Source organism: Microcaecilia unicolor, chromosome 2, assembly GCF_901765095.1.
Source record: "Microcaecilia unicolor chromosome 2, aMicUni1.1, whole genome shotgun sequence".
NCBI lineage: Eukaryota > Metazoa > Chordata > Amphibia > Gymnophiona > Siphonopidae > Microcaecilia > Microcaecilia unicolor.
Window position 1 is genome coordinate 513,459,078 of NC_044032.1, and position 19,087 is coordinate 513,478,164.

The 19,087-nt window shown below is 41.8% G+C and overlaps 1 protein-coding gene across 1 annotated transcript in view; it reads right to left on the reverse strand.

Moving 5' to 3' along the window:
• Positions 1 to 19,087, reverse strand: part of FAM184B (family with sequence similarity 184 member B) — a 98,375-nt gene that overhangs the window by 23,169 nt on the left and 56,119 nt on the right. The window contains exons 11-12 of the mRNA XM_030192189.1: positions 16,722 to 16,906; positions 12,345 to 12,491 (exon numbers count right to left, since the gene is read on the reverse strand). Coding sequence (XP_030048049.1) covers positions 12,345 to 12,491; positions 16,722 to 16,906 — 332 coding nt within the window. The remainder of the gene's footprint in view (positions 1 to 12,344; positions 12,492 to 16,721; positions 16,907 to 19,087) is intronic.

Sequence of the window (19,087 nt, forward strand, 5' to 3'; positions counted from 1 at the left end):
CCTGATTTTTCCTCACTCCCGGCCTGCTTAAAAGCTATGGCTGCTTGGTTTACATCCAACAATTGGTCCTTAATTGAACAAAACTGTAGCAAGTTGGTTAGCAGGTTCACCAATCCGTCCTAGTTTCATTCCCACTCTTTTGATTCTCCAGTGATAGTAGTCTGTTCTTTAAGTATTTAGGTGACAGACACATCTCATTCGTTTCATAAGCAAGTTTCTAAAGTTCTTCAATCTGTTTTTTGGCTCTAAGTAAATTATGGCCCTTGAAAAACTATTTAGAACTCCAAGCCCTACATACAGTGATACATGTTTTTGTAATATCACATATCGACTACTGTAATGCCCTCTATGCAGGTCTACCTCAATCAGAATTAAAATGTCTTCAAACACTCCGTAATACTACGGCAAGATTTCTTTGTAATGCATCCCGCTTCGATCACTGTACTCCTCTGTTAAAATCTCTGCATTGGGTTCCTATTTGTTGGCGTGCTCACTTCAAAGTTCTATGCTTAGCGTTTAAAGCACTTCATTTTGGTGTTCCATCATATCTTTCTAATCTCATCTCTGCTTACACCCCTACTAGACAGCTTTGCTCCCTGGATGCCCACTGTTGGTACGTCGTTTGCCTAAAACTGCCCAATATAAATCTACCAGACACTGCTTTTTTCTTCCTCGCTCCCAGTTTTTAGAATTCATTATCCCAAACAGTACGTGCCTTGTCCCTTTTTAAACCTTTCAAGGTTGCACTAAAATCATTCCCCCCCAATATTCAGTGCTTTTTAACCGGCCAGAACGGCTGCTGACTGGTTAAATAGCACTTAACCGGCTATCTGCCGATATTCAGTGGGGGATAACTGGCTATCCCCCTGTGAATATCCCTGTTTAGTGACTAACTAATTTTAAAGCCAGTTTAGCGGCCATATTTGGCCGCGTGAAAACATGGGATATCTTTGGATGGTTTAGGGATACTGGTTAAGTCAGAATATCGACTTAGCTAGTTATCTTTAAACCAGCAAAAATAAACCAGATACTCAATGCCAGTCACCAGAAATGGCCCGACATTGAATAACTGGTTTTAGCTCCAACAGAGGTAGTTAGCCGGTCTAACGTCCACAGTCTGAATATCAGCCTCATTCCTTTTTGAACAAGCCTTTTCTCCACATTAAGGTTTACATTTTCTGGGATGGTCATTTGTTGTGTTGGTCCAGTCACCTCTCGTGAGTAAGAGTATGTTTTATGTTTTAATATTGTATTTTTAATAGCTTATTTTATTTTTTGACTGAATGCTCTTTGTCTTTGCTTCTTTCCTGTCAAGAATGACATTCTTTTCCTTATTTAATACATAGTCTGTACACCACTTTGACCTGACCAGGAAAGGCAATTTAGAAAGACCTTTAATAAACTATAAACTATTTACTTCTTACCTAACCACACCTCTTTTTTTACAAGACCTATCTACAGCTTTCGTTCCCTCAGCCCATCCCTCCCATTCCATTTCTTATCATTCCTTCCCTAGCTTTATTCCCCAGTGCAGTCTTTCACTAAATCTAATATTTCTCTTTCCTCCTTCTGTTACCCCTATGTGAAGTATCTATTTTCTGTCTCCCTGTTTCCTCCTCCATGTCCAACATATTTCCCCCATGACCAACTTATCTCCCCATACCCACACCCCACAGGTCCAGTGCAGTATGTCCTCAGGTTATCTTAAGTCTCCCAATTCCTCGTCCCCAGCCCTGTTTAGTATGTCCCCATCTCCTTATTCACCCTTCCAGCATCTCCATTAACGTCTCCCAATCCCCCCCCCCCCACACACACACGCACACCTGGTCTTCAAGTCTCATCTGTAGAGGCCAACTGAATTTTGGTTTTAGTTTCAGCACTGAAATCTACTTTTGGTCAAAAAAGCCATTGCGTTTTTTTCTGTAACTGAAACTTTTTCTTTTATGTCCCATGGCTCTGCTCCTTCTCTCCTCTCCCTCCTGAAAACATGAAGCCACCTCCCAGACCCCCAACGCCCACCTGCAAGCTGCTGCCACTGCTATGGCATCTCTTAATCCAATCTGTTTTTGGTGGGGTAGGCTAACTCCCTGGTGCAGCACAGCAGGCCACAGAGCACAGCCACGTGAGCCACGCAGCTGGATCAAGTCAGCTGCTAAGTGTTGCTGCTGCTATTGCTGTTGGTGACAGATACTGCCGATTGGATGACCACACAGTGTTTGACTGAACATTAAAGTCCTCCTTGTATGATAGAATTACGATTCTGGATGCTTGCTCTCGCAGAAAAAAAACACAATGCCTCATCTATCATCACAATATAACACGAACAAACCCACCACCTATAAACACCCCAGACTACACCCTTCCTGTTTCCGATAGCCTGAAAATCCTCAGAGTTAAAGTTGATTGAAATCTCACCACTAGAAAGCCATGCAAAAAATACAACAAAGAAAATGTTCCATTCAAATGTGGAAACTCAAGAGTAAAACTTCTTCCCAAGGGAAATATTCCGTAGCTGGTACAATCAATGGTGCTAAGCCACCTAGATTACTGCAATGCAATCTATGCCAGATGCAAAGAACAAATCATTAAGAAACTCCAAACTGCCCAAACACAGCAGCCAGACTCATATTTGGAAAAATGAAATATGAAAGCGCCAAACCCCTAAGATAAAAACTACACTGGCTCCCACTTAAAGACATATTGCGTTCAAAACCTGCACCCTGGTTCATAAAATCATTCATGGCGAGGGCCCCGGTCTACATGTCCAATCTCATAGACTTACCAACCAGGAACACAAAAAGGTCAGCATGCACATTCCTGAATCTCCACTACCCCAGCTGCAAAGGACTAAAATATAAATCAGCATATGCTTCCAGCTTCTCCTACATAAGCACGCAACTATGGAATGCACTTCCAAACGCCATAAAAACAATGCACGACCTAACAAACTTCTGAAAATCACTAAAACCAACCTGTTCAATAAGGCACCACCATAATGATCAATCCTAAATACCAGACAACGAAACTTATACCAGAACTGATCAAAAACGAACTCTCTACACTTCAATGCTTCATTTACTTTGTCATTAATGAACTTTAACGCCATATACCACTTTATTTCTCACTCTGAAATGGCGATCACCATTACGGAATAATGTAAGCCACATTGAGCCTACAAATAGGTGGGAAAATGTGGGATACAAATGCAACAAATAAATAATAAATAAATAAATACTTCAAACGTGTGTGTGTGTGGATCTGTTGATTGCTCTTAAATTGGCCTGGAAGCCTATGATGGTAGCTCTGTATGTATAATCTATTTTTGTGCAGCCTATTCCTCCTTCAACTCTAGGAATGTATACACAATTCTTATAAACTGTTTTGTGAGGCATGGAGGAGTTTCCTTGTTTGTATATCAAGTTTTCAAGGTATTTAAGAGACCAGTCCACTATTCCAAAGCTATATTACTACTACTACTATTTAGCATTTCTATAGCGCTACAAGGCGTACGCAGCGCTGCACAAACATAGAAGAAAGACAGTCCCTGCTCAAAGAGCTTACAATCTAATAGACAAAAAATAAATAAAGTAAGCAAATCAAATCAATTAATGTGAACGGGAAGGAAGAGAGGAGGGTAGGTGGAGGCGAGTGGTTACAAGTGGTTACGAGTCAAAAGCAATGTTAAAGAGGGAGCTTTCAGTCTAGATTTAAAGGTGGCCAAGGATGGGGCAAGACGTACGGGCTCAGGAAGTTTATTCCAGGCGTAGGGTGCAGTGAGACAGAAGGCGCAAAGTCTGGTGTTGCCAGTAGTGGAGAAGGGAACAGATAAGAAGGATTTATCCATGGAGCGGAGTGCACGGGAAGGGGTGTAGGGAAGGACGAGTGTGGAGAGATACTGGGGAGCAGCAGAGTGAGTACATTTATAGGTTAGTAGAAGAAGTTTGAACAGGATGCTAAAACGGATAGGGAGCCAGTGAAGGGTCTTGAGGAGAGGGGTAGTATGAGTAAAGCGACCCTGGCGGAAGACGAGACGGGCAGCAGAGTTTTGAACCGACTGGAGAGGGGGAGAGGTGACTAAGTGGGAGGCCAGCCAAGAAGCAGATTGCAGTAGTCTAAACGAGAGGTGACAAGGGTGTGGATGAGGGTTTTGGTAGAGTGCTCGGAAAGAAGGGGTGGATTTTACGGATGTTGTAAAGAAAGAAACGACAGGTCTTGGCAATCTGCTGGATATGAGCAGAGAAGGAGAGAGAAGAGTCAAAGATGACCCCAAGGTTTCGAGCTGAGGAGACAGGAAGAATGAGAGAGCCACCAACAGAAATAGAAAACGGGGGGGAGCGGGGAGGTGGGTTTGGTGGGGGAAATGAGAAGCTCGGTTTTGGTCATATTTAATTTCAGGTGGCGTTGAGACATCCAGACAGCAATGTCAGACAAGCACGCTGAAACTTTGGTTTGGATGCAAGGTGAGATATCAGGGGTAGAAGGTAGATTTGGGAGTCATCAGCATAGAGATGGTAGGAAAAGCCATGGGATGGTTAATGACCAAGGGAAGAAGTGTAGATAGAAAAGAGGAGGGGACGAACGAACAGAACCCTGAGGTACGCCGACAGGCAGAGGGATAGAAATGTAGAAGAGGATCCACCAGAGTGAACACTAAGGTGCGGAGGGAGAGGTAGGAAGAGAACCAGGAAAGGACAGAGCCCTGGAATCCAAGTGAGGACAGGGTATCGAGAAGTTATGGCTGTTATCGACAGTGTCAAAAGCAGTGGAAAGATCAAGAAGAATGAGAATGGAATATTGACCTCTGGATTTAGCACAGTAATAGGTCATTGGGAGACTTTAGTAAGCACAGTTTTCGGTTGAGTGGATGAGGGGCGAAAACCAGATTGTAGTGGGTCAAGAATAGCATGTGAGGAGAGAAAATCAAGGCAGCGGCAGTGAACAGCACGGCTCAAGTAATTTGGAGAGAGAGGGGAGGAGGGAGATGGGTCGGTAATTAGAGGGACAAGTAGGGTCGAGTGAAGGCTTCTTAAGGAGAGGTGTGACCACAGGATGTTTAAAGGCAGCAGGGACAGTTGCAGTGGAAAGTGAGAGGTTGAGAATGTGACAGATAAAAGGAATAAGGAGCAGCGAGAGTATGGCATTAAGAAGGTGGGTGGGAATGGGATCAAGAGGAACAGGTGGTACATTTTGAGGAAGAAAGGAGAAGTGTAGTTTCCTCAATAGTAACTTCAGGAAAGGAGGAAAGGGGAATGAGGGGAAAGAGTAGAGAGGGGAATGGACTAGTGGAGGGAGAGGTGGTGAGGGTAGAGAAAGCAAGGTTATGAGACGAGTATAGATATTGCATATATATTGCAATAGATATAGATATGCAAGCTGGTTGATTGCTTGTATATTATTCTTTGATGTTAGGGCACTTTTCAGTATCAGTTGTTAATCTCCTGCCATACTCTTTGCTGGTCCTTCCTCTACTCTAGATATTTATATATCTTTCCTGTGTCAAGTTCCTTGATGGCACAGTCATAGCAATGTCTTCAGTTTTGTTCAATTTTCCTCCTAGGAAGGTTGCCTTAGCATATTGTACAGAGCCAAAGTCATATCCTGATTTCATGTGAAAAGCTTTTTACTGAACAGAGTTAGTTCTGCAAAAGTTGATCGCTGGAACTGTAGAGCTTCAAGTCATCTACAACAGCAGGTATGGTGATAACCTCTGAGTCTTTGCCAGCTCTAGGATTAAGGCTAAATCCATAACCCATAAACTTAAGTATATGCGGAGGATTAAATGTTATACAAAACAAGAGTGGTGACAAGGTGTCTCCCTGAAATTCCTTGCTGGATCCTGATATGATGAATGGCATACTGTCCATTTTCACACTGCATAGGACGAAGAGCAAAACAGGCATTGTGAGACTCAAAGGGGAAGGGGAGGAATATGTAGAAATTGATAAGAATAAGGCAGAATTGCTTAACAAATTTCTGTTCTGTGTTCACAGATGAAAGGACGGGAGTAGGATGGTAGAAGAAAAACACATATAGGAATGGAAGTGTAGTAGACCTTGAACAATTTTCAGAAGACTGTGTTCATGAGGAACTAGCTAAACTAAAGGTGGACAAAACGATGGAACATGATGACATATATCTGAGCATACTAAGGTGTTCTGGTGGCTCTGCTGGCTGACATTTAATGCTTCTCTAGAGTTGGGAATGATCCAGAGGACTGGGGAAAAGCAGATGTAGTCCCTCTCCACAAAAAGTGGAAGTTGACAACTATAGACCGTATAGTCTGACCACTGTGGTAAATAAATTAATGTAAATGTTTCTAAACAAAGGAGAGTGAGTTTTCTGGAATCTAAAGGATTGGAGAACCTGAGGCAAACATGGTTTTCACTAGAGGCAGGTCTTCTCAAACAAATCGGATTAAGTTTTTGACTGAATGACCAGAGAGTTGTATTGAGGGAGAGCGGTAGATGTGGTGTACTTAGATTTTTAGTAAAGCCTTTGAAATGAGTTCTACTTAGATGATATAAATAAACTGAATGCCCTTATTATGTGCCATAAATGACTAACTGGATTAGGAACTGGTTGATTGGAAGGCAACAGATGGGTAGTGGTAAATGGAGCTCACTCTGAAGAAAGGGATGTTACCAGTGGTGTGCCACACAGGTTCAGTTCTTGGTCTGATTCTTTTTAACATTTTGTAAGCGAGTGTGGAAGGGGCCGTCTAGTAAGGTCTGCCTCTTTGCAGATGATACCAAATCTGCAATAGGGTTCATACCCATAATGGTGTGGATAACACAAGGAAGGACCTAGCGAAGCTTGAAGGATGGTCCAGAATTTGGCAGCTAAAATTTAATGCTAAAAATGGAGAGTCATGCATTTGGGCTGCAAAAACCCAAGGAACTGGTACAATTAAGGGGTAAAATACTTTTGTGCATGAAAGAGGAGTGGGACTTGGGTTTGATCATATGTGATGATCTTAAGGTGGCCAAACAGGTAGAAAAGGCAACTGGCGAAGGAGCAAAACAAACAGCAGACCACCAGTGTAGAAGGTAGAAACAAGGCTTGGACAAGAACATAGGATTTCTAAAGGAGAGAAAGGAATAGTAGATGGTATGGATGGGCAGACTGGCTAGGCCATGTGATCTTTATCTGCCTTTATTTCTATGTTTTTATGTTTCCTTATAGTGTTCTTGGGTGCCTTTCTGCGTCAGAAGCTGAAGACTTCACTGAGTTTTCAACCAGAGTTTTCCTACCGCTTTTGCTGAAGATGCTGAGGTACCTAATACTCTTAACCTAAAAAAATATATATATCAATATCAATAAAATAACTTATCTCCCTGTTCTGATGCGAACAACTATCTGTGTGCCTCGTTCTTCAGGAACCTAGTACTGGGTGTTCTAGCTACCCCAAAAGGAAAAGATAAAGGAGGTTTCTTAACTAAGCCCACTGTTCTCCACTTTTATATATATTTAATTAAGTATTTCTCAAGCTGGCAGTCTCTCAACACAGCAGCAGGCTTACTTCTTTATTCATACCTGGGAGGGAATTTACTACTAACTACTACTACTAATCATTTCTATAGTGCTACTAGACGTACGAAGCGCTGTACACATTATCTCCTGGATTCTATATAGTGCGCCTAGAGATTGGATTCTATAACAATTTGCATAATTTCACAAGCTAAAGAGCGCTGACAACAGCACTTAACAAGCAATAATGAGCACTATTTGGCACTATTTAGAATTTAGGTGCACAACCCACTAAGCGTATTCTGTAATGATGTGCACCAAACTTTTAATTGTATTGAAACCCCGCCCAGCACATTCCAGGATGTACTGGGCAGGACTGGGCGTCACTAAGGTACAGGGGGAAGGGGGGTCGCTAGACACAGGTGTGGGGCTTGTGTTTGTGGCCCACTGGCCTAACAGGGCTTTTTTTTTGGCATGTGAGGGGGGATTGGGGGGGCTGGAGATCCACCGGGTCGGGGGACTGGAGGTCTGCTGGAACACCAGCCCCTGTGTTGCTGACTTGGAGTGGGGGGGGCGGGGGGGGTCAGGGCTCCCGGCGGAGGGGTGCTCGGGTTTGGGTTATATTGTGGGGATGGGGGGCCTTGCTAATATGCAAATGTGTGCTGGACGGGGCTCCCCATTCCTCCCCCAATGTTCCACAACCCTAAAGCCAGCTCTGAGCTGGCGTAGGGTTTGCCACAGGAAGCAAGGCCAATGTATGGTGTGTTGCCCGCTGAGTGTTAAGAAAGGAATAATGAAATAGCTGTTTAGCATGCTCTGCATGCTACTTGTGGTCAGAGCCTGCGAGCACATTGTTTCATGTGCTTGGGGCTCTGATCATAGGGGAGTATCAAACGGCACTAGTATGGCACTAAAAGCCTCTAGCACCTGCGTTTGCTTCTGATCAGTCGGCCTCCATATGCCTTATTTTGTCGCAAACATTTAATCACAACTCTTATCTTCTTCGATAATGCCATTTTGCTAAAACGACTTAATGGTCACTTAATGAAAACAGGAACCATCAAGCTTTACAGCATCTTGCAGTAACACATGTGAACAATAGAAATTAATTTTTAATAATAGTACATTGGTTTTAGGGTTATTTGGAAAAACATTGGGGGTCCCTGTTTTCCGAACACCATGTTAAAAATGAAAGCACAGTAGGCGTTTACTTTCCTTACAGAATTCAGGTGAAATACATGCTTGTAATTTAGGAGCAAGCACTTACACCAGTATAAGTTAGCATAAATATGAGTCCCACTTGTACTGTGCCCACACTGCCTAAGAGGCTCATTTTCAAAAGAGAAAAATGTCCAAAAAGTGTATAAAATCTGCATTTTAGATGTTTTTCTCACCTGGAAAACAGGTGTGAGGATGTTATAATGCCGTTGTATCGCTCCATGGTGCGACCGCACCTTGAGTATTGTGTTCAATTCTGGTCTCGCATCTCAAGAAAGATATAGTAGAATTGGAAAAGGTGCAGCGAAGGGCAACTAAAATGATAGCGGGGGATGGGACGACTTCCCTATGAAGAAAGACTAAGGAGGCTAGGGCTATACAGCTTAGAGAAGAGACGGCTGAGGGGGAGACATGATAGAGGGTATATAAAATAATGAGTGGAGTGGAACAGGTGGATGTGAAGCGTCTGTTCACACTTTCCAAAAATACTAGGACTAGGGGTGCATGCTATGAACTACAGTGTAGTAAATTTAAAACAAATCGGAGAAAATTTTTCTTCACCCAACGTGTAATTAAACTCTGGAATTCGTTGCCGGAGAAAGTGGTGAAGGTGGTTAGCTTAGCAGAGTTTAAAAAGGGGATTGGACGGTTTCCTAAAGGACAAGTCCATAAACCGCTACTAAACGGACTTGGAAAACTCCAAAATTCTAGGAATAACATGTATAGAATGTTTGTACGTTTGGGAAGCTTGCCAGGTGCCCTTGGCCTGGATTGGCCGCTGTCCGTGGACAGGATGCTGGGCTCGATGGACCCTTGGTCTTTTCCCAGTATGGCATTACTTATGTACTTAAAAATGTCCAAATTGGTATTTCACAAACCAATTTTTAGACATTTTTCTATGAAGTCAGACGGCCATTCAAATCACAAGGGGGCATATCAGGGGTGTGTTACGGGTAGGATCTGGCATTCCTAACACTTTTTCTGCAATATGGAACAAAACAAAACCATCCAGGGCTATAAGTTGGACGTTTTGATCTAGTCCTGTTTTATTAACGAATAAGACACAAAAAGTGCCCTAAATGACCACTGAAGGGAATCAGGGATGACCTCCCCTTACTCCCCCAGTGGTCATTAACCCCCTCCCACCCCCACAAAATGCAATTAAAAACATTACTTACCAGCCTCTATGCCAGCCTCAGATGTTATATTCAGGTCCATTAAAGTAGCATGCAGATCCCTGGAGTAGTCTAGTGGTGGGGGCAGTTCACTGCAGGCAGGTGGACCCAGGTCCATTACTCTCCCTACCCGTTACCCTTGTGGTGGAAACTGTGAGCCCTCTAAAACTCACCAGAAGCCCAGTGTACCCTCATATAGGTGCCCCTTCACCCATAAGGGCTATTATAGTGGTGTACAGTTGGGGGTAGTGGGTTTTTGTGGGTCTCAGTAGTCAAGATAAGGGAGCAATAGTGAGATGTATACCTGGGAGCTTATATTTGAAGTCTACTGCAGTGCCCCCTAGGGTGCCCCATTGCTCTCCTGGGTTGTCTATGTGGCCAGTCTACTAAGAATGCTGGCTCCTCCTATATCCCAATGGCTTGATTTTGTCATTTTTCACTTGGACATTTTTTTTTTAATTGACCAAAAGGATAAACACACAGAGCACAAAAACATCTAGCCAATAGCCATTTTCGGGAGAAAAAAAAGACATTTTATGTTTTGAAAATGGCTATATTCCCTTTCGACGTTTTAGCAAGACATCTAGGCGTCAAATCGAAAATGCCCCTCCATATGTACACCTACCTATAAAACACACGCTATATAAGAAATGAGTGTATATATGGTGGGAATGCTCAATATTGCAGGGGTTCTGGGGGGAAGTAACACGATTATGAACTAACGCCTTGAGTGTTTTGTTCCCCTGTGATCCCAAGTGGTGCTTACTGGGGGTGGGGCAATAAAAGAGGGAAGCGATGGCAATGTAGAATTAAACGGATAGACTTGCGGCGGCAAAAAGTATCATAGCTTGAATTGGAAGCAGAAAGAGGGTCCTACCATACACAATTGGATAGCGAAACTTAGAGTGGTGTCAACAATGGAAAAATATGACAGATTGCCGCTGGGGGAAATTTAGCCCATCAGCAGACGAATGGATACATTTGAATGAAATCCTAAATACTGCCTGAGTAGGCACTGTGAGAGCCATGGAGGATTAAGAGGAAGAAAGGGAATAGGGGAGGGGGGGAATATATAAATGTAAAACCTTTGATGATGGTGATGATTGTTGAATGTTTATGTTAATGGTATGAGATTCAATGGATGTGAATATGACATCTTGTGTTTATGCTGGTTGTGCTGCATCATCAATAAAAAAATTATATTAAAAAGAAAGAAATGAGCGTATTTACAGAATAGCACTTAGACAGAATTTTGCCATTTTTGCATACTTGTTATTATTCTAGTCATTTATGTACATAGTGCGTGCTTAAGCCATGGTGCCCTCTTTATAGACTTAACCCCCCCTCCCCAATAGTCGAAATCAAGAATTAGAGCGTAAAACATAACATTCGCCCTGCAGTCTTGCACCAGCTTATGAACAAATGTTATTTCAGTTTCCAAAATCCACATAGCTTGATGAGTTAAGTAGTATTGAACTTTACTACAATGCTGCCAGACTAGTTTTCAGCTGTTTGAGGGAATCAGAAGACAGAAATCAACTGGGCCCCTGGTAGTGGAAGGGGAATTAACCAGGGCAGGCTGAATGCAACTGACAGTTCTTATCTGCTGTTATATTCTATGTTTACAACATTTAAAAGCATATGAAATAAACATATTGCCCATCCCTGAGCACACAGAGATTCACTCCACTAATAAGTAGGGGTGGGCAACATTGTGCGATCAAAACTTTTAATTGCACTTGATCACAGTATGCATTTGGGCACATGCTTTTCCAATTTTTTTTTTTTTTAATGTTGACCCAAACACCTTTTTGAACAGATGCTCAGCATGGCTGATTATCCTTCCCAGCGTGCTATTCAATTAGGGGTGGACAACGATTTAACATTTTAATCAAAATTAATCATGGTATTAAAAATTTTAATCACACGATTAATCACACCTCTGGGCCTGAATGGTTTTGGTACTAGTAAATTTCCACTTCATGGAAATTTTTTAAACCTGCTGAATATAATGAAAAGTTGCATATACATACTTCCTCCCCACAGCACATTGTTCCCCCTCCCTGCCATACAGGTACCTACCTTTCACCTCTCCTGCTGCATCCTTGCCCTGTACATACACCCATGTGTCCTCCCCTTCTGCTATTAAACCTGTTATCCCTGACACACAGACACCAATTTCACTCCTTTCCTGCTGCTGACCTCCCAGCACACAGGTCCAGCAACCCCCCCCCCCCCCCCCCCCCCCCCCCACCCCCGCATTTATCTGGCTTTTCATAGGGTCTCTGGCAGTGATTCCCACATACAACTGACGCCGATGCCTTCCCTCTGCTATGTTATGGCAAGGTGAAATAGGATAGGCAGGGGAGAGAAAGCAATGATCATAATTAAAAAATTCAATCGTAGTTAACATTTTTTTTAAAAATAATCGCATTAATAGTGCACTAAATGGCCACCTCTAATAATAAGCAATTGATCACTTACTCAGTTTCTAAGCAAACTATCTTTGCTTGGAGATGTGCCTGAGCGCTGCTGAAGTCAACTACCAAATTTTGGATTTCCTTCTTATGATCCTGTCTTAAAGACTCCAGTTCTGTTTTCTGTTTAGCTTTAAGGTCTTCTTCCAATAACCTTTAAATAAAATGTTCAAAGTTACTTAAAGCTTTACACAGCGGGGGTAATTTTAGAAAGTTATTTTTGTGTGTATATTTCGTCACACAAAAATGGCTTGTTTATAAACTTCCAAGCTGAAAACGTCACTGTGTTCATAAATCTCTTATCTAATCTATATTCAATGTAATGCTCAAATTGCTATATATATAATCACTAACGGAGGAAAAAGACCTCAAATGTCCTGACTTGGCAGCAAGTAAAAAAAAAAAATATATATATATATATATATTTATTTATTTATTTTTTTACTTGCTGCCAAGTATATATATATATATAGTGTCTAGTTATCGGTTTATTTATTAAAAAAAACAAGGAAGTTTAATGACAGGGGGTGGCATTTGTATACTAATGAGGATATGCTACACCAGGACATTTGGAATAGTATTGGGACTAAGTTCCTATCACGTTGTCTCTAGCAGTTTTGCTGTACTAGTTTTCTTACACCTTTTGATCACAAATGACCCCTGTAGCAGGCACAGTGTGCCAAAACATGGCTTGTGTCAGGTCACAGATGTACAAGATTGATCTACACTGTGGAATAAAAGGACTTGTCCCATTTTTGAAGGCTCTTGGTACTTCTTTTGTGTTTTGTGCTTTAAACCCTCTCTGTGCTGTTCTGTGGACACAGATCAATAAAGTCATCTGAAATTCAATTTTTTAAACTTCAGTTAGTATGTAGATTGCACATCTTGTTTGGCCTACCTGATGTTTATATCAAGCCACTCCAACTAGTACAAAACACTGCAGCAAGAGGAATGATGGGGAATTTAAAAACGGATCATGTTCTGCTTATTTTTTTCAATTTGCAGTGATTAGCAATTAAGACTTGATTTCATTTTAGGGGGATAGTTATCAAGCAGCATTAAGGCTTTAAGTCGTGTTAGTTGCCTCAACATAACTTAAACTGCTGCTGACCAAAATTACTGTGGCAATAATTAAGTCGCCATGGGTTAAGCAGTAATGAGATGTAAAATATGCAAATGCATATTTTGCATCTCATTACTATGCCTGAATCCATCAGTACATCAAGGTATGGTAAAAGACAATCTTTTACCGCATCTTGATGAATTCCCCCCTTAATGTATTGTTTATAGGGTGGTTTATAAATTAATAGAAAATGAATTGTCACTTCTGTTACTTCAGAAAAGTTCAGATCAGGTGCTGAAGAATTACTGATAGTACTCACGATTGCAGCTGAAAGAAAAAGTGCAACTCAGGTCAGAATTCTATCTGTAGAATTTGTGACAGGAACAGACTTATTTGACATTTAGGGGCCCTTGTACCAAACTGCGGTAAAAAGTGGCCTTAGCACATGCTTACGCAGGTCTTTCCCACATGCTAAGGCCACATGCCTGGATACAGTGACTACATTGTTTTATTTTTTTCAATTAACAGCCATGCACTAATTTTCACATTAGCATGTGGCCATTAGCAAGTAAGCCCTTATCGCCACCTATTTTGTAGGCAGTAGGGGCTCATGTGCTAATTGGTTAGTGCATGGCAATGTAGCTGTACTAACCAATTAGCACAGAACACGCCTACTCTCCACCTCCAGACACGCCCCCAGCAGTAAAAAATAAATGCCTATGTTTACTAAGGTGCACTAGAGGTGCATTAGCAGTTTTAACGCACATTAATGGGCATTTAACGTGCCCATAGAAATGTATAGGCGCGTTAGCATTTAATGCGCCTTAACTTTAAAGGCATGTTAAAAATGTCAACGCACCTTTGTAAACATACCCCACAATGTTTTTTAGTGCTTGAGATGCGCACACCAATGCCAAAATTTCCGCCTGATACCTGAGTGCACCCCGCAGTAAGGCATTTTAAGCTTACCACAGTTTAGCATAAGGACCCCTTTAGTTTTTGAGTAAATCTTTCATTTGTGATTTTATTCAAATTTTATGGCAAACGTCACTGAAAGCTTTATGTGCTGTGTTTTTATTTAGAGTGATTGTACTTTGCAAGATTTAATTTTGCATTGTATGTCTGAGTCATTGTTTTATAACTGTATTGTTTGTATCATATTTTTATCAGTTTCAATGTGAATGTCAAATTGTGACCTCGTGGGCAAGTCACTTAACCCTCCATTGCCCCAGGTACAAAAATTTGTTTTGTGAATCCATGATGGACAGACAAAGTACCCGAATGCAATAAGTAAACTGCTTTGATTGTGCCACAGAAAGGCAGTATATAAAATAATAGTTTATTATAGTTTATAGTTTATTAAAACTTGCTCTACTGCCTGGGCTAACTAGCAGATCTAGGCAGTTTACAATCTAAAATCACATTTAAAAGAAAGAGAACTACAATTATTGATAGGATAGAAATGAACATATCACTTATGTCAAGGTCATTCAGATCCGGGGAGGGATTGTAAGAGGGCAGGAAGAGGAAAAGGTAGGGACTGAAATAGTGGGAGTTGGGAAGAGGAAGGGATGATTCAAGCAGTAAATTGCAGCAGCAGCAGATCTAGGTGGGATTATTTGCTTGATGGAAAAGCCAAGTTTTCATGACTGTCTTAAAATTTTGAATGATGATTCTGCAGGAATGTGGAGGGGGAGAGAAGTTTTTTAAAAAAGGGACTGCAAAAAAGAAGGCACAGTGTCTAGTAGATTCTAATTGCACTAGTTTAGAACTGGGAAGAACTATGCAAGAGTTATTTATGGATTGAAGAAGTCGAACCAGTGAATAACGAAAAATGCAGGTTGCTAAATAGTGATGAAGGCCTAACCTTAGGGCTTTAACTGTGAGTGTTAATAGTCTGTAAATTATCTATTGCTTAGTAGGAAGCCAATGATGTTTTTGAAACAGTGGAGTGACATGATCATATCTATGTGTCTGACATAGTAGTCTGATAGCAGTATTCTTCAAAGATTAAAGGTTTTGTAAATTAGAATGGGAACATCCTACATAAACTACAGTAAAGTCTAGATTATCCAAACCTAAACAGGACCAACTTGCTGTCGGATAAATGAAAAGTTGGATAATATGGAAAACAATGGTAACCCAACAATGCAGAAACAAAGGCAGTAAAAGCAGGGTCCTGGGTTTGTAAAATGGAAAGAGAAGATGTGGGGGTCTGTCAGATATGCTGGATGGTCAGATTAGCGAAGGTCATATAGTCAAGGCTATACTATATATTGCAATAATCTATTCTAGTAACTAACAAAGAAAGAATCAAAGAATGAAAAGTGTCATGATCAAAATATCTTCTTACCGAACGTAATTGTGTAACAGTAAAGAAGCCAGTCTTATATATACATGCGGTATCTGTGATGAAAAGGTAAGTTGAGAGTCAAGCTTTATTCCTAAATAATGGAAAGAGCGAAAGGTACAGTAGAGTTTCCAATAAGATTTAAAGGAATGTTCAGAATAGAGGGACCACCTGTGAATCAACAGGTTATGGTTTATTGTTTGTTTAAAAAATAATTTGTCTTGGATAAGCCGGTAGAAACTTGATTTAGACAATCTTGGAGAGAGCCAATTGACGTAGCAAATAAATTGGTGAAAAAAGCAGGAGGATGTATAAAAGTGAAATGAAATACCAGTAGACTGGATAAGGGTAGCAAGAGTACTTATGAATAGGTTAAAGAGCAGAGGCAACAAGACAGAACCCAGAGGAACCCTGCAGGACAGGGGATGAGGAGAAACTATCGATGAAGCAATAACAACCTTGTAAGAATGATTTGAGAGAAAAGAAGAAAATCATGTGAGGACAGTACCAGATAAACTGACCGATGAGAGGTAGGAGAATAAGAGTGAGTGATTTACCACATCAAAAGCCGCAGAGAGATCAAGTAAGACTGCAACGACAATGTTATGCCTATCAAAATGAGAATGAATCTTGCTAAGGAGTGCAGCAAAGACTGTTTAAGTATTAAAATTTGATCTAAAGCCAGATTGTTTAGGCTGAAGAGGGCAAAAGATTTCTCAACGAAGAATTTTGTGAACAAAACATAAATTTGAGACTGGATGGTAGTGAGCTGGTGTAAGAGGGTCCAAAGAAGGTCTTTTAAGAATAGGATGTACTACTATTGCATATTTCCATGAAGCTGGTACCTGACCTGAGGAGAAACTGTTATCGATTAAGGATAGTACCTTTGGTAGGAGTTGTAGCTCTGGAGTTTGAAACCAGGAAGATGGTAAAATACATAAAATAATAAAGGGCAGCAACTTGAGACAAACCTCTTTTGCTGCTTTTCCCTTTCCTGAAGCTGCATGGCCTCATGCTTCTGCAGTTCTGCCTGTGTGCTTAGCAACTCCATGGTCTCCTTGAGAAGTGAATTCTCCTTTTTGAGGGCAGAGATCTCACTGCAACACTTGCCTAGTTCATCATTCAGAGTTTTCAACTGGTTCTGTTTACTTTCTTCCTAAGAAAAACATACATTTTAATCAATTAGGCTTGTATGTTATCAACTAAGAGCACTGGATTGTAAAAGCTAGACTCAAATATAAGGCTAGAGGTTTAATGAAAGGTGCTATTGATTTAATATGTGCTATCATGCATTGCCACAGGTCTCATTTTATGCAATGGCCTATTTACTAATAACATGCATTAATGCGGTAGTGTACTTCAGTAAATCTAGCGTTCTGTGTAATTTTGTTATTTTTCAGGTTTGTCTTGTACACAGTTACCCCTCTGTTTTACTAAGCCATGTTAACGGCTGTTGTGCAGCAATTCCCACACAGCCCATTCAAAGTGAATGGGCTGTGTTGGCTTTAATGCACAGCGACCACTAATGCAGCTTAGTAAATGTGGTGGGGGGGTTAAAATGTAAAGTAAGCAAATATCTTGATGGGAACAATAAAGAACCCTGAAAAAAAACAGCTTAAATGAACTAAGGCACCCTTCCTAATTCTCTACTGTACATAGTAATATGAGGTATCCAGTATATACATATTGGGGGTCAATATTTAGCTAGCGGTGATCAGTGTTTTGCTGACCACCACCGGCATTAAGTCCGGAAATTCAGTACTGGGCCATGTCCAGGATTTGGCATTGAATATCCGGTTTTGCAGAGCCAGCTAATACATAGAGGGGCATAATCGAACGGAAACGTCTATCTCCATGGGCGTTTATCTCCGAGAACGGGTCCGTGAAGGGGCAGACCGAACTGTATTTTCGCAAAAAATAGACGTCCATGTTTTATTCCACAATGTGTGAGCTGGGCGTTTTTGTTTTTCAGCGATAATGGAAAATGAAAGCGCCCAGCTCAAAAACGAATAACTCCAAGGCATTTGTTCGTGGGAGGGGCCAGGATTCATAGTGCACTGGTCCCCCTCACATGCCAGGACACCAACCGGGCACCCTAGGGGGAACTTTTACAAAAACAAAAAAAAAGGTAAAAGAGCTCCCAGGTGCATAGCACCCTTCCCTTGTGTGTTGAGCCCCCCAAATCCCCCTCAAAACCCACTGCCCACAAGTCTACACCATTACTATAGCCCTAAGGGGTGAAGGGGGGCACCTACATGTGGGTACAGTGGGTTTGGGGGGGTTGGACGACTAACCATTAAGCAGCACAATTGTGACAGGTGGGGGGGGGATGGGCCTGGGTCCATCTGCCTGAAGTCCACTGCACCCCCTATCAACTGCTCCAGGGACCTGCATACTGCTGCCAGGGAGGTGGGTATGACATTTGAGGGTGAAAATAAAAAGTTGTGAAACATCATTTTTTGTGGTGGGAGGGGGTTAGTGACCACTGGGGGAGTCAGGGGAGGTCATCCCCGATTCCCTCCAGTGGTCATCTGGTCATTTAGGGCACTTTTGGGGGCCTTATTCGTGGAAAAACAGGGTCCAGGAAAAGTGCCCTAACTTCTCGCTAAAAGCACATATTTATTTTCCATTATCGGCGAAAGGCGCCCATCTCTGATCGGCAGATAACCACGCCCCAGTTCCGCCTTCACCACGCCTTCGACACGCCCCCATCAACTTTGTCCGCATCCGCGACGGAGTGCAGTTGACAACGTCCAAATTCGGCTTTTGATTATACCGCTTTATTCGTTTTTGTGAGATAAACGTCCATCTCCCGATTTAGGTCGGAACTTGGGCGTTTTTCTCGTTCGATTATAAGCAGGATAGCCAGTTAAGTGCGATATTCAGCACTTAGGTGTCTTTTTTTCTAAGGTGCGCTGAAAAATGGCCTGCGCTAGTGTAAACATGTGTTTAGGATGTGCGCAGATCCATTTTTCAGCGCACCTGTAAAAAATGCCTTGGGGGGGGGGGGGAGGCCGAAAATGGACGTGCGTCAAAATGAAAATCGGCACTCATCCATTTGGGGTCTGAGACCTTACTGCCATCCATTCACTTAGTGGTAAGGTCTTACATGTTAACCGGGTGGTAACCATCAATGCGCATACAATGCTGATTACTGCCTGTGTGCCGGAAAATAAAATATATTTTCTGGCGCGTGTAGTGGACGCACGTAAAAAATGAAATTACAGCCCAGGCCACGCAGTAGCTAGGCAGTAGTTCAAAATTGATGCGTGTTGGATGCGCTTAGGCGCCTATATGGCTTAGTAAAATAGCTCCTTAACTGGCTATAGGTTATTGC